Source organism: Oncorhynchus mykiss, chromosome 13, assembly GCF_057628025.1.
Source record: "Oncorhynchus mykiss isolate SJ-2025 chromosome 13, ASM5762802v1, whole genome shotgun sequence".
Classification (NCBI taxonomy): domain Eukaryota; kingdom Metazoa; phylum Chordata; class Actinopteri; order Salmoniformes; family Salmonidae; genus Oncorhynchus; species Oncorhynchus mykiss.
The window spans coordinates 71,990,385-72,006,715 of record NC_143034.1 but is presented as its reverse complement, the minus strand read 5'-3'; the positions used below and the strand labels follow the sequence as shown (position 1 = coordinate 72,006,715).

At 42.2% G+C, this 16,331-nt stretch overlaps 1 protein-coding gene across 1 annotated transcript; it reads right to left on the bottom strand.

Moving 5' to 3' along the window:
* Positions 1-243: 243 nt before the first annotated feature.
* LOC110487028 (B-cell receptor CD22-like) lies at positions 244-7,447 on the bottom strand. The gene is made up of 8 exons (XM_090194373.1): positions 7,409-7,447; positions 4,503-4,644; positions 3,763-4,110; positions 2,710-2,970; positions 1,948-2,229; positions 1,589-1,685; positions 513-651; positions 244-388 (listed from the first exon to the last, which is right to left on the bottom strand). The coding sequence occupies exons 1-8, from the start codon at positions 7,445-7,447 to the stop codon at positions 365-367; spliced, it is 1,332 nt and encodes a 443-aa protein (XP_090050499.1). The 3' UTR covers positions 244-364.
* Positions 7,448-16,331: the final 8,884 nt, after the last annotated feature.

The window sequence follows — 16,331 nt, the reverse complement described above, 5'->3', positions numbered from 1 at the left end:
TATGATGGTGTACTTACTACGTGCACATGCTTAAAGAAAGGAACGAGTTGGGTAGATAACTGTTATTGTAGCAAAATATTTAAACTAAAATTCAGATCCCTTAAACGTTTAGTTCGTTTTTGTTCTATTTATACAATAGCCCTGGCATATTCCCACGTTCAATTAGCTTTCCGTTTTGAATGGGTTATTTTGCCTAAAAACCTTTAGGCGTACCTAATAGAAAAACAAATATACAACTCTAAATTTGATCATTTAAAAATTATACCCTTTTTAATAATTTTCAAACGGTTATATGGGGTTCACTTCTAACCCTATTTATGTTGAGGTCGCAGGCATAGGGTCTTCTTCAGCCAGACCGTCTTCTTCAGCCAACAGTGTTTCTGACATTCTGAAAGGAGAGAGGGAACCAGATGTCACTTAAAACTTGGGGAACGTGCATACTTCGGGAGAAAGGAAATATTATTGTGACTAACCCGTAAATCATCAAAGTTATTTTCAAGGGAGAAACTTACAGCCAGAGTGTCATACTCAGGAGACATTGTCCTTTTATTCAGAGTCATGTACGTGTCATCAGACTGCGCCTTGTGTGTCGGTTTACCACAAGGTACCATCTGTGCCTCCCCGATAAAGTTCATTCCTCTTGGGGCTTTCCTGGAGAGAGTGACAGATGACATGTAGGAGTCCCAGGTCAACAGGCCATAACGCTGTAATGTAGTAGTCTCAGGACAACAGGCCATAACACTGTAGAGTAAAGGTCATGTAGTAGTCTCAGGACAACAGACCATAACACTGTAGAGTAAAGGTCATGTAGTAGTCTCAGGACAACAGACCATAACACTGTAGAGTAAAGGTCATGTAGTAGTCTCAGGACAACAGGCCATAACACTGTAGAGTAAAGGTCATGTAGTAGTCTCAGGACAACAGGCCATAACACTGTAGAGTAAAGGTCATGTAGTAGTCTCAGGACAACAGACCATAATGCTGTAGAGTAAAGGTCATGTAGTAGTCTCAGGACAACAGACCATAACGCTGTAGAGTAAAGGTCATGTAGTAGTCTCAGGACAACAGACCATAACACTGTAGAGTAAAGGTCATGTAGTAGTCTCAGGACAACAGACCATAACACTGTAGAGTAAAGGTCATGTAGTAGTCTCAGGACAACAGGCCATAACACTGTAGAGTAAAGGTCATGTAGTAGTCTCAGGACAACAGACCATAATGCTGTAGTCTCAGGACAACAGACCATAACACTAGAGTAAAGGTCATGTAGTAGTCTCAGGACAACAGACCATAACACTGTAGAGTAAAGACACACTTATTTTTTTATATGCCATAATTTCTTAACTGGATTCTAAATACTTTGCCTCTTAGAAGCACAATAAGCTGTTCAATGAAATGCTATGTCTTTAAAACATAGGTGTCCTAATGGCAGGGTTGGGATCAATTCCATTCAAGTCATTTCAGGAAGTAAACTGAAATTTCAATACTTTTCAATTAGGAACATTTGAAATTGGATTTTGGTTTACTTTCTGAATTGACTGGAATTTAAGTGGAATTGACCCCAACCCTGGTATCTTAATGGACTCACCTCTTCTTCAATGTGCCATAGAGGATGACTAGCAGAGCTCCAGCTGCCAACACAGCCACCACCCCCACAACGGGAGCCCAGGGAAACACTGGTTTACCTGGGAGAGGATGAATTACCAGATAAAGACACATCATGACTCACATCAGAACATTTATCCTACAACCCTGGTGAAGGTGACCACCTACAGAAGTTGACTAGTTGAGACCGGCCCACTAGGCCAAATATAAACCAGCATATCTGACAATTAATCATTATCATGTAGAATGGCCCAATAGGAAAAATATTAACCAGCCCATCTGACGTTTGCCCGACCTACAGTATGGCCGGTCTATTCTGCCTTAAGTAAATGGATGTCTTACCTGCTACACTGAGATGCACAGGTGCAGAGTCAAGTGGTCCGTATTGATTCTCAGCCTTACAGAAGTACTGCCCGCTGTCCTCATTGCTCATTTTAAGGATGACGTAACTCTGCCCTGATCCTTTTTCTGAGAACCCCGTCCGTTCTTCATTCTTCTTGTACCAGGTGTATTTGTCCACTGGTGGGTTGGCATCACTGCTGCAGGTCAGAGTCACTGATCTGCCCTCCACTATTTCACCAGAGGGACTGACTGTGACTGACACTGAGGTGTTCTTTGGGAAGTCTGGAGGAGAAAATGAAGACAGTTTGTGACATCTAGATTAACACCCACAGCTCATGTTGTGGTGACATTGAGCTGTTTATGGCATGTTATTTAGCACATGCTGACTGGGGTCCTTCCACTCCAGAGGGGGTTACTACGAAGCAGGGTCAATGAGTTAGCCAGTTGCCTAAATATTCTAAAATAATGTTTTATTCATAGAAAACAAGCTTAAAATGACATGGTCTAATTGACTGAACAACCAAAAACACACATTGAAGTTCAGCTTTCTTAATGAATCAGGAAATCAATGGTTATTTCTGGTTGTTTATCAAAGTTAGCTGTAGTATACCCCTTCGTTGTTTTTCAAGCTAATGCTAAGATATAGGTCAGTAAACAAAGCCATATTTGGGTTGCTGACTCTCAGAACCAATAAATGATTTGCTAGTGACATAAACAGATGAAATTCATACATTTCTAATATCCTCTCTATACACTACTTACATCCCACTACAAGGATCACTGCCGGACCAGGGGAATCCTCTCTGCCGCTCACCGCACAGGAGTAGCTGCCTGCATCTTCCCTGCCTACCGGGTCTAGTTCCAGGTAGTTGGCCATAACCTTGACCTTGTTGGTGTAGTTCAAAGGCTGTTTGTTCCTGTACCAGGTGTAGGTGGGATTTTCACTCAAGAAGCAGGAGCCACAGGTAAGGTCTGCCCACTCGCCGTCCAAAGCTAGGTCAGGGGTCAAATCAACATGGAGCCCTGGGTAAAGTGGGGGTCATTTTAATTCGAGTTTTGATTTGATTTCAAACAAAATAGCTTTATTAGATCAAGTCAAACCCAGGAAAAGAACAGACAGTAACATAAAGAATAATACATTCTTCTCCCAAAGCTTCTACAAGATTCTCCTATGTTATTGTTTCTTAAAATGACAGATGAAGCCAATGTTTTTTTCAATGTGAATCCGCTGACGGATGATGGACAGAGGAGATGATTGTCCGTCTAAAAGATGCATCTGCTTTTCAAAAAGAATAGAGGACCAAGTCACTCTTTATATAATTAATTAACATGCCTTTATTAGTATGGCATGTTCAATGGAAACAGAGTTGACAAACTCTTACGCGTTTCGGCTGCATGGCCTTCGTCAGGGGGGGACAAAGAAGTGATAATACAATGTCCTCTTTTGAACAGCTTTTTCCCCTAAAAAATAAGCTGTTCAAAAGAGGACATTGTTTTATCGTTTCTTTCCCTGATGAAGTCGATGCAGCTGAAACGCGTTGGACTTTTTAAACTGTGTTTTATATGAAGAGGGCCTTGGTCCTTCTTTCTTTTTGATGACCAATTTACCCCTTTTACCATAGAGCACCTTCAGTCTACCAACATCTACTACTGTGTACCTTAGCAGCGCTTCCCTTCCTTTTCTACGTACAGGCTTTTGTCTGCCTTTGTGAAGACTTTGTGCATATGCAACTCGTCCAAAAATTGCTGAGTTGAACATTGGCGGACAACGATTTTATCCATATTCATGTGGATGAATTCATGCCGTGGCCTTACCTGTGACATTTAACCTGACTCCTGGATTCCCCATCCATCCCCCAGGATTGACGTCAGTCCCAAACAGGAAGCTGTAGGTTCCTGAATCGCTCTCTCTCAGGTCTGTGATTCTCAGTGTACATAGTTGGTTACTGTCCCCTAGATACTCCACACGGCCTTTGTACTCAGGGTTCAAATTCAGATCCAGAGACTCAGCACCAGGCACTTGACCTTTGAACCAGAAAGCTGTTGTGACTTTGTGACCCTTGGGAAATGTGTAAGAGCAGGGCATGGTCACAGAAGAGCCCTCTAAGGAGCAGACTCTCCTTGGGGTGTAAGTCACACTCCCGTTGTCCTGACCCAGACACCCTGAAACATAGGTCACACATCAGGACGCTGAATCGTAATTCCATCATTAATTAATTGATACTGAAGATGGTCACACTCTATATACTATGAGAAGTCAACCTCTTGTGGTGAATGTGTTTTTTACTGACAAACTAAAGGAGAAGTTCCAAGAAGTAAGAAGTACATTTGTGTTGTTGAAATCTATTCTAGGAGAGTTCCAAGTGTTAGAGAAAAAAACACCAAAAGAGAAGTACTGTGAGGTTTAGTTGTCAACTGGAAACTGTACGCACTATTTTCCCTGTATGACTGTATACTGCTATATGCTCAACAACGTCATAAATCCAGGATAATTCCTTTTCAGGAGGTAAACAAACAAATACAACTAAAATCATATTTAATCTCATTCAGTTTACCTGTAGTCATGAGCAGGATGATTACCAGGTTGGAGTACCAGGTAACCAGGTTACCAGGTTGGAGTACCAGGTAACCAGGTAACCAGGTTACCAGGTTGGAGTACCAGGTAACCAGGTTACCAAGTTGGAGAGATCCAGCACCCTGCAGAGAAACAAGATGAAAAAGAAGAGGATTTCAAAAGCATCATTATCATCATCATGACAGAACATACTTCATGTACAGTATACTAACCAGTCAACATCATCATCATCATGACAGAACATACTTCATGTACAGTATACTAACCAGTCAACATCATGACAGAACATACTTCATGTACAGTATACTAACCAGTCAACATCATTATCATGGCAGAACATACTTCATGTACAGTATACTAACCAGTCAACATCATGACAGAACATACTTCATGTACAGTATACTAACCAGTCAACATCATGACAGAACATACTTCATGTACAGTATACTAACCAGTCAACATCATCATGACAGAACATACTTCATGTACAGTATACTAACCAGTCAACATCATGACAGAACATACCTCATGTACAGTATACTAACCAGTCAACATCATGACAGAACATACTTCATGTACAGTATACTAACCAGTCAACATCATGACAGAACATACTTCATGTACAGTATACTAACCAGTCAACATCATGACAGAACATACTTCATGTACAGTATACTAACCAGTCAACATCATGACAGAACATACTACATGTACAGTATACTAACCAGTCAACATCATGGCAGAACATACTTCATGTACAGTATACTAACCAGTCAACATCATGACAGAACATACTTCATGTACAGTATACTAACCAGTCAACATCATGACAGAACATACTTCATGTACAGTATACTAACCAGTCAACATCATCATCATGACAACATACTTCATGTACAGTATACTAACCAGTCAACATCATCATCATCATGACAGAACATACTTCATGTACAGTATACTAACCAGTCAACATCATGACAGAACATACTTCATGTACAGTATACTAACCAGTCAACATCATCATCATCATGACAGAACATACTTCATGTACAGTATACTAACCATTCAACATCATCATGACAGAACATACTTCATGTACAGTATACTAACCAGTCAACATCATGGCAGAACATACTTCATGTACAGTATACTAACCAGTCAACATCATCATCATGACAGAACATACTTCATGTACAGTATACTAACCAGTCAACATCATCATGACAGAACATACTTCATGTACAGTATACTAACCAGTCAACATCATGACAGAACATACTTCATGTACAGTATACTAACCAGTCAACATCATGACAGAACATACCTCATGTACAGTATACTAACCAGTCAACATCATCATCATGACAGAACATACTTCATGTACAGTATACTAACCAGTCAACATCATGACAGAACACACTTCATGTACAGTATACTAACCAGTCAACATCATGACAGAACATACTTCATGTACAGTATACTAACCAGTCAACATCATCATCATGACAGAACATACTTCATGTACAGTATACTAACCAGTCAACATCATGACAGAACATACTTCATGTACAGTATACTAACCAGTCAACATCATCATCATCATGACAGAACATACTTCATGTACAGTATACTAACCAGTCAACATCATGACAGAACATACTTCATGTACAGTATACTAACCAGTCAACATCATCATCATGACAGAACATACTTCATGTACAGTATACTAACCAGTCAACATCATGACAGAACATACTTCATGTACAGTATACTAACCAGTCAACATCATCATGACAGAACATACTTCATGTACAGTATACTAACCAGTCAACATCATGACAGAACATACTTCATGTACAGTATACTAACCAGTCAACATCATGACAGAACATACTTCATGTACAGTATACTAACCAGTCAACATCATCATGACAGAACATACTTCATGTACAGTATACTAACCAGTCAACATCATGACAGAACATACTTCATGTACAGTATACTAACCAGTCAACATCATGACAGAACATACTTCATGTACAGTATACTAACCAGTCAACATCATCATCATGACAGAACATACTTCATGTACAGTATACTAACCAGTCAACATCATGACAGAACATACTTCATGTACAGTATACTAACCAGTCAACATCATGACAGAACATACTTCATGTACAGTATACTAACCAGTCAACATCATCATCATGACAGAACATACTTCATGTACAGTATACTAACCAGTCAACATCATGACAGAACATACTTCATGTACAGTATACTAACCAGTCAACATCATGACAGAACATACTTCATGTACAGTATACTAACCAGTCAACATCATCATGACAGAACATACTTCATGTACAGTATACTAACCAGTCAACATCATCATCATGACAGAACATACTTCATGTACAGTATACTCAATGCAAAATAATAAGAGAATAAATACTATGATATGAAAAGTATGAGATGACACACAAGGCCTGATAAGAGGGACACCTGTTCAGATGTACAACATACATAATACTAAATGGCTAATTAAACCTGGTTTTAACAAATCATTCTATTCTAATACTACAGCTATATTTTTCTCGATAGTGGAGTCTTCACATCCAGACCACCACAAGGGACTATCAAATACCCTTCATGGTGATTCAGATCCTCCTACTGTGTGTGTATTTATACTACTGTGTGTGTATTTATACTACTGTGTGTGTATTTATACTACTGTGTGTGTATTTATACTACTGTGTGTGTATTTATACTACTGTGTGAGATCTCTAACCAAATCCTTCCAATGTATGTATTTATTTTAGTAACTGCCAATGAACTAGTTGAACTTGAACAAATAAAAACATTATATAGAAGCACTCTTACCATGTTAAACAGGAGTCCAGTAACAGAGACTCTTACCATGTTGAAACAGGTGTCCAGTAACAGAGACTCTTACCATGTTAAACAGGAGTCCAGTAACAGAGACTCTTACCATGTTAAACAGGAGTCCAGTAACAGAGACTCTTACCATGTTAAACAGGAGTCCAGTAACAGAGACTCTTACCATGTTAAACAGGAGTCCAGTAACAGAGACTCTTACCATGTTAAACAGGAGTCCAGTAACAGAGACTCTTACCATGTTAAACAGGAGTCCAGTAACAGAGACTCTTACCATGTTAAACAGGAGTCCAGTAACAGAGACTCTTACCATGTTAAACAGGAGTCCAGTAACAGAGACTCTTACCATGTTAAACAGGAGTCCAGTAACAGAGACTCTTACCATGTTAAACAGGAGTCCAGTAACAGAGACTCTTACCATGTTAAACAGAAGTCCAGTAACAGAGACTCTTACCATGTTAAACAGGTGTCCAGTAACAGAGACTCTTACCATGTTAAACAGGAGTCCAGTAACAGAGACTCTTACCATGTTAAACAGGAGTCCAGTAACAGACTCTTACCATGTTAAACAGGAGTCCAGTAACAGAGACTCTTACCATGTTGAACAGGAGTCCAGTAACAGACTCTTACCATGTTGAACAGGAGTCCAGTAACAGACTCTTACCATGTTGAACAGGAGTCCAGTAACAGAGACTCTTACCATGTTAAAACAGGAGTCCAGTAACAGAGACTCTTACCATGTTAAACAGGAGTCCAGTAACAGAGACTCTTACCATGTTGAAACAGGAGTCCAGTAACAGAGACTCTTACCATGTTGAAACAGGAGTCCAGTAACAGAGACTCTTACCATGTTAAACAGGAGTCCAGTAACAGAGACTCTTATCATGTTAAACAGGAGTCCAGTAACAGAGACTCTTATCATGTTGAAACAGGAGTCCAGTAACAGAGACTCTTACCATGTTGAAACAGGAGTCCAGTAACAGAGACTCTTACCATGTTAAACAGGAGTCCAGTAACAGAGACTCTTACCATGTTAAACAGGAGTCCAGTAACAGAGACTCTTACCATGTTAAACAGGAGTCCAGTAACAGAGACTCTTACCATGTTAAACAGGAGTCCAGTAACAGAGACTCTTACCATGTTAAACAGGAGTCCAGTAACAGAGACTCTTACCATGTTGAAACAGGAGTCCAGTAACAGAGACTCTTACCATGTTGAAACAGGAGTCCAGTAACAGACTCTTACCATGTTGAAACAGGAGTCCAGTAACAGAGACTCTTACCATGTTGAAACAGGTGTCCAGTAACAGAGACTCTTACCATGTTGAAACAGGAGTCCAGTAACAGAGACTCTTACCATGTTGAAACAGGTGTCCAGTAACAGAGACTCTTACCATGTTAAACAGGAGTCCAGTAACAGAGACTCTTACCATGTTGAAACAGGTGTCCAGTAACAGAGACTCTTACCATGTTAAAACAGGAGTCCAGTAACAGAGACTCTTACCATGTTGAAACATGAGTCCAGTAACAGAGACTCTTACCATGTTAAACAGGAGTCCAGTAACAGAGACTCTTACCATGTTAAACAGGAGTCCAGTAACAGAGACTCTTACCATGTAAAACAGGAGTCCAGTAACAGAGACTCTTACCGTGTTAAACAGGAGTCCAGTAACAGAGACTCTTAAGATGTTGAAACAGGAGTCCAGTAACAGAGACTCTTACCATGTTGAAACAGGAGTCCAGTAACAGAGACTCTTACCATGTTAAACAGGAATCCAGTAACAGAGACTCTTACCATGTTAAACAGGAGTCCAGTAACAGAGACTCTTACCATGTTAAACAGGAGTCCAGTAACAGAGACTCTTACCATGTTAAACAGGAGTCCAGTAACAGAGACTCTTACCATGTTGAAACAGGAGTCCAGTAACAGAGACTCTTACCATGTTAAACAGGAGTCCAGTAACAGAGACTCTTACCATGTTAAACAGGAGTCCAGTAACAGAGACTCTTACCATGTTGAAACAGGAGTCCAGTAACATAGACTCTTACCATGTTAAACAGGAGTCCAGTAACAGAGACTCTAACCATGTTAAACAGGAGTCCAGTAACAGAGACTCTTATCATGTTAAACAGGAGTCCAGTAACAGAGACTCTTACCATGTTAAACAGGAGTCCAGTAACAGAGACTCTTACCATGTTAAACAGGAGTCCAGTAACAGAGACTCTTACCATGTTAAACAGGAGTCTAGTAACATAGATTCTTACCATGTTAAACAGGAGTCCAGTAACAGAGACTCTTACCATGTTAAACAGGAGTCCAGTAACAGAGACTCTTACCATGTTAAACAGGAGTCTAGTAACAGAGACTCTTACCATGTTAAACAGGAGTCCAGTAACAGAGACTCTTACCATGTTAAACAGGAGTCCAGTAACAGAGACTCTTACCATGTTAAACAGGAGTCTAGTAACAGAGACTCTTACCATGTTAAACAGGAGTCCAGTAACAGAGACTCTTACCATGTTAAACAGGAGTCCAGTAACAGAGACTCTTACCATGTTAAACAGGAGTCTAGTAACAGAGACTCTTACCATGTTAAACAGGAGTCTAGTAACAGAGACTCTTACCATGTTAAACAGGGGTCTAGTAACAGAGACTCTTACCATGTTAAACAGGGGTCTAGTGTTAGGAATATTATGATTAAATGACTGAACAAATCATTTTAAATGGAACTGTAACTAAGTAAACTTATACTCTGTTTTATTATATCTGATTAACAATATGAGTTCATAAGAAGGGATTGTGTGACACGGACAAGGAGTAATTAAAGTTAATGAACACCATTCCAACTAGGCAGAAAGGAATGAGTTGTGGATTAAGTAAGCAGATAAGATAGTTAACCTATGGTTGAACCGACAAAACTGAGCTCTGGTGTGTTTTAGTTAAGGCAGTGAGTGCATTCCTAGGTTTTCTGTTAATTAGAACTGTCAGCTAAGTGGTGATCGATAATGTTGAGGGGTCAAAAGTTATTTCAGTTGTGTTGTGTGTCCTGTGTATGTGCTAGTTGGTCAGAATGAACTCAGAATAAACCTTTAAAGTTCCCTTTGTCTCGGTCTGGAGGAGGAGATTAATTTTAGAAGCAATGAAATGACGTCATGTTATTGTATATAAACTGTTGCTCGTGGTAACGCGCTCCGAGAATAAATACTTTTATATTTTATTGATAAGACTGGTCTCCGTCTATTTTATGCAAACAAGAATCTTACAAATTCTCATAAAATAGATTAAGGGAATTCAATTAATGAAAACATATTAAATTAAATTACAGTAACACTAATAACAGACTCTTACCATGTTGAAACAGGAGTCCAGTAACAGAGATTCTTACCATGTTAAACAGGAGTCCAGTAACAGAGACCCTTACCATGTTAAACAGGAGTCCAGTAACAGAGACTCTTACCATGTTAAACAGGAGTCCAGTAACAGAGACTCTTACCATGATAAAAAGGAGTCCAGTAACAGAGCCTCTTACCATGTTAAACAGGAGTCCAGTAACAGAGACTCTTACCATGTTAAACAGGAGTCCAGTAACAGAGACTCTTACCATGTTAAACAGGAGTCCAGTAACAGAGATTCTTACCATGTTGAAACAGGAGTCCAGCCAGAGCTCTTTCTCACCGTCACTAGAAAATAAATGTAGACAGACACTGATGGAACTTCCTCTTCTCTTTTTGTCATAGTTTTTCCTTAGTATTTCACGCTGAATAATTACCAGGCCGAAACTATACCTTTAGGTGTGTGTGTGTGTGTGTGTGTGTGTGTGTGTGTGTGTGTGTGTGTGTGTGTGTGTGTGTGTGTGTGTGTGTGTGTTTTCTCCTATTTTTGTGGGTACCTAAAATCAATAAAACAAGTACAATTCTCCATCGTGGGGACATTTCCCTCGTCCCTTCCCTTAGAGGACAAAGGCTACTTTAAACTTAGGGGTTAGGGTTGGGGTTACAATTAAGGTTAGAGTTAGTGGCTTATTAGTGGGCAGTCTCATGATAACCCCACAGCACCTCACTAGACCTTATAGTGGTTTATTAGTAGACAGTCTCATGAAAACCCCACAGCACCTCACTAGACCTTATAGTGGTTTATTAGTAGACAGTCTCATGAAAACCCCACAGCACCTCACTAGACCTTATAGTGGTTTATTAGTAGACAGTCTCATGAAACCCCCACAGCACCTCACTAGACCTTATAGTGGTTTATTAGTAGACAGTCTCAACCGTATGAGTGAAAGGTGGATAAGACTTCTTCTTCATCTTATGCTCTAATAACGAAGCTGTTTTATTCTGACTCTGTCCTTACAGAACTCATACAGAGAGTTAAAGAGGAACATAAAGCCAGTCTGAAGAAGAAGTTTAGGTTTGTGTTTGAAGGCACTGCAGAGGAAGAAACTCCCCTCAACAGCATAAAAGTAAACCCAGTTATCAAAATTTACTGTGATAAATAACTACGAGAAACCGTGTCATGTCATGTGAAACCGTGTCACTGTCATGTGCATATTTTGTTAATCACCTATATAATTACTATTTTTTTGAATCACAGTTATTAATTAATTTAATCATAATTTTTTTAATTTATCCGTTATTTTACCAGGACAGTTGACTGAGAACACGTTCTCATTGTAACGGTCGTCGTATGAAGGAGAAGAGGAGGACCAATACGTAGCGTGGTAAGTGTCCATATTTAATAGAACAAACTGAACACGACAAAATACTAAAATAACAAACCGAAACAGTTCAGTGTGGAACACACAGACACAGGAAACAATCACCCACAACTCAAAAGTGAAACCAGGCTACCTAAGTATGGTTCTCAATCAGGGACAACGATTGACAGCTGCCTCTGATTGAGAACCATACCAGGCCAAACACAGAATCCCAAATTATAGAAAAAGGAACATAGACTGCCCACCCCAACTCAAGCCCTGACCATACTAAAACAAAGACAAGACAAAGGAACTAAGGTCAGAACGTGACGCTCGTTTACAGCAACGACCTGGGGAATAGTTACATGGGAGAGGAGGGGGATTAATGAGCCAATTGTAAATTGGGGATTACTAGGTGACCGTGATGGTTTGAGGGTCAGATTGGGAATTTAGCCAGGACACCGGGGTTAACACCCCTACTCTTACGATAAGTGCCATGGGATGTTAATGTGTTGATATTCTCCGTAGGCTCGACCTGTTGGTTGTTATAATGGAACGTAAAATAACTGTCTCAGGCGTGGCTATACCGAACCCCCTGCCCCGTGGCTATGTAAGGTCCATGACAGGGGTTTGGGCGCAGTAGCCCTTGAGCCCGACAGGAACGTGCAATCCTTCTCCAGTGACCTATATTCACAAGATTATAAACACAGGCCTATGACATTACTTCATTAGAAGTGTAGCCTACATAAAACACCGTGCCATTACGCACACATTCGGCTGCTGGCTGAGCTGTTACTCTCTAAAATATACTATACAAGGTGTTGGTATACGCAGGGGCCTGAGTATAACATTGCAGTGAATTCAAAGGTTACCATAACAGGGCCTGATGCACGCAACTTCATGTCCCTTTGCAGTCTGACAACGCACCATGGCCGTTAGAATGTTATTGCAAATAAATTCATTAAAAATCCTACAAATGTGATTTTCTGGATTTTTCTTTTCTCATTTTGTCGGTCATAGTTGAAGTGTACCTATGATGAAAATTACAGGCCTCTCTCATCTTTTTAAGTGGGAGAACTTGCACAATTGGTAGCTGACTAAATACTTTTTTGCCCCACTGTATGTAGCCTGTTAATATTTGTTACGGTTTTCACATGCCAACCGTTGTTATGCTACTTTATTGATAAAGCAACACACACAGTATTTAAATACTTGGATGGCTCACAACTTCCTCCGGCTAAATCAAGAGAAGACCGAGCTACTTATTATTGGAGCCAAAGCGCACAGAGAGAATCTGGACTTTAAAACAGCAGGTAGAACACCTAGGTGTCATTTTAGATTCTGAACTCCATTTCGATTACACATTAGGAATGTAACCAAATAGCTTTTTACCACCTTAGAAACGGCCGCACCTTGGCAATGTTCCTATCTCAGGCTGATACAGAGAGACTCATCCGTGCTTTTATTACAAGCAGGCTTGACTACTGTAATACTCTCCTGTCTGGTCTACCCAAGAAAGCCATTGGTCAACTGCAAAACATACAGAATGCTGAAACACGGGTACTGACCAAAACCAGACAGAGAGCACACATTACACCGGTATTAACCCTTGTGTGGTGTTCATGTTTTTCACCCAATGTTCGTGGGTCGGATGGATCCACAACATTATTCAGTTTAAAACAATACAGCCATAACAATTTACGTAAAAAATACTTAATACTTGACTTGAATCAATTACAAGCAATATATGATCTGCCAGATCACATTTATTAATAAAAATGCTATTCATTTTTTTTATAAAATGGGATTTTTGTAAACAAAAACCTATTATAATCAAGACATGGGTGGAATATGTCATGTTTAGTATTGTAATATTGTTCCAATCTGTATTGTAACAGCAGCCAGGACCAGCCCATCAGCAGCCAGGACCAGCCCATCAGCAGCCAGGACCAGCCCATCAGCAGCCAGGACCAGCCCATCAGCAGCCAGGACCAGCCTATCAGCAGCCAGGACTAGCCCATCAGCAGCCAGGACCAGCCCATCAGCAGCCAGGACCAGCCCATCAGCAGCCAGGACCAGCCCATCAGCAGCAAGCGCCAGGACCAGCCTATCAGCAGCCAGGACTAGCCCATCAGCAGCCAGCAGCCAGGACCAGCCCATCAGCAGCCAGGACTAGCCCATCAGCAGCCAGGACCAGCCCAATCAGCAGCCACACCAGCCCAATCAGCAGCCAGGACCAGCCCCATCAGCAGCCAGGACCAACCCATCAGCAGCCAGGACCAGCCCATCAGCAGCCAGGACCAGCCCATCAGCAGCCAGGACCAGCCCATCAGCAGCCAGCCCCAGGACCAGCCCATCAGCAGCCAGCAGCCAGGACCAGCCCCATCAACAGCCAGGACTAGCCCATCAGCAGCCAGCAGCCAGGACCAGCCCATCAACAGCCAGGACCAGCCCATCAGCAGCCAGGACCAGCCCCATCAGCAGCCAGCAGCCAGGACCAGCCCATCAGCAGCCAGCCCCAGGACCAGCCCAATCAACAGCCAGCCCCAGGACCAGCCCAATCAGCAGCCAGGACCAGCCCATCAGCAGCCAGGACCAACCCATCAGCAGCCAGCCCCAGGACTAGCCCATCAGCAGCCAGGACCAGCCCAATCAGCAGCCAGGACTAGCCCATCAGCAGCCAGCAGCCAGGACCAGCCCATCAGCAGCCAGGATCAGCCCTATCAGCAGCCAGCAGCCAGGACCAACCCATCAGCAGCCAGGACCAGCCCATCAGCAGCCAGGACCAGCCCAATCAGCAGCCAGCCCCAGGACCAGCCCAATCAACAGCCAGCCCCAGGACCAGCCCAATCAGCAGCCAGGACCAGCCCATCAGCAGCCAGGACCAGCCCATCAACAGCCAGCCCCAGGACCAGCCCAATAAGCAGCCAGCCCCAGGACCAGCCCATCAGCAGCCAGGACCAGCCCATCAGCAGCCAGCCCCAGGACCAGCCCATCAGCAGCCAGCCCCAGGACCAGCCCATCAGCAGCCATCCCCAGGACCAGCCCATCAGCAGCCAGCCCCAGGACCAGCCCATCAGCAGCCAGCCCCAGGACTAGCCCATCAGCCCCAGGACAAGCCCATCAGCAACCAGCTCATCAGCAGCCTGTAGGACATAAAGTCTTCTTTTGAATTGTTCATCCCAGACACCATCCAGAAAATCATTCTGAACTGCACTAATTTGAAGGGAAGGTGTGATTTTGGAGAGAGATGGAAGGAGATGGACCAAACTCATTTACATGCATACTTTGGGGTTCTTATCCTTGCTGGTGTTTTCATATCCAATGGGGAATCCACAGGATCCCTGTGGGATGCAGAAACTGGAAGAGAACTTTTCCGTGCAACAATGTCTCTGGAAAACTTCACATTATTTCCAGGATTATTCATCTCGATAACTGAGACACCAGACCAGCTTGGTGGCAGAGAGACAAGCTAGCTGCATCAGGACAGTGTGGGTCAAGTGGGTGGACCACCTTCCCCTGTTTTACAACCCTGGGCCCAACGTTATTGTTGACAAGCAGCTTATGCCATTTAGGGGCCGCTTCCCCTTCAGGCAGTACATACTGTCTAAACCCGCAAAATATGGAATCAAGGTCTGGGCTGCCTGTGATGCTGCTTCATCACGTGTGTGGAACTTGCAAGTGTATACAGGGAAGCCAGATGGAGGAGCCCCTGAGAAGAACCAATCAATGGATGTGGGTTGTCCTGGACGTGACACAGGGACTTTGTGGCCACAGCATCACATGCAATAACTTTTTTACTTCGCACAAGCTGGGACAGGAGCTCCTCAAGAGGAAGCTGACGATGGAAGGAACAGTACGAAAAAAAACAAGTCAGAGCTCCCACCTCAGCTGTTGAATACACGGAACAGGCCTGTCAATTCCTCTAAGTTTGTGTTCACGGCCGACACGTCCCTAGTGTCATGTGCCAAAGAAAGGCAAAAAATGTGGTACTCATGAGTACGCTGCATAGGGATGGGAGAATATGTGGCCAGGAACATCAAAAACCAGAAATCATAATGATTTACAATGCCACAACAGGAGGGTGGACAATTTAGACAAGCTGGTGACTGTCTGCAGCTGCGACAGAAGAACCCTACACTGACCTCTTGTGATATTCAACATCTTGGACATCTCGGCATACAACGCATTTGCCATCTGGATGAACCCAGATTG

Excerpts from the sequence above, each read along its gene's own strand:
- LOC110487028 (XM_090194373.1), bottom strand. The coding sequence starts at position 7,447 with ATGGTAAGAGTCTCTGTTACTGGACTCCTGTTTAACATG. Across the intron at positions 4,645-7,408 it reads CTGGACTCCTGTTTAACATG|GGTGCTGGATCTCTCCAACT; the intron begins GTAAGAGTGCTT and ends GTTTCTCTGCAG. Across the intron at positions 2,971-3,762 it reads AGTCAGGTTAAATGTCACAG|GGCTCCATGTTGATTTGACC; the intron begins GTAAGGCCACGG and ends CACTTTACCCAG.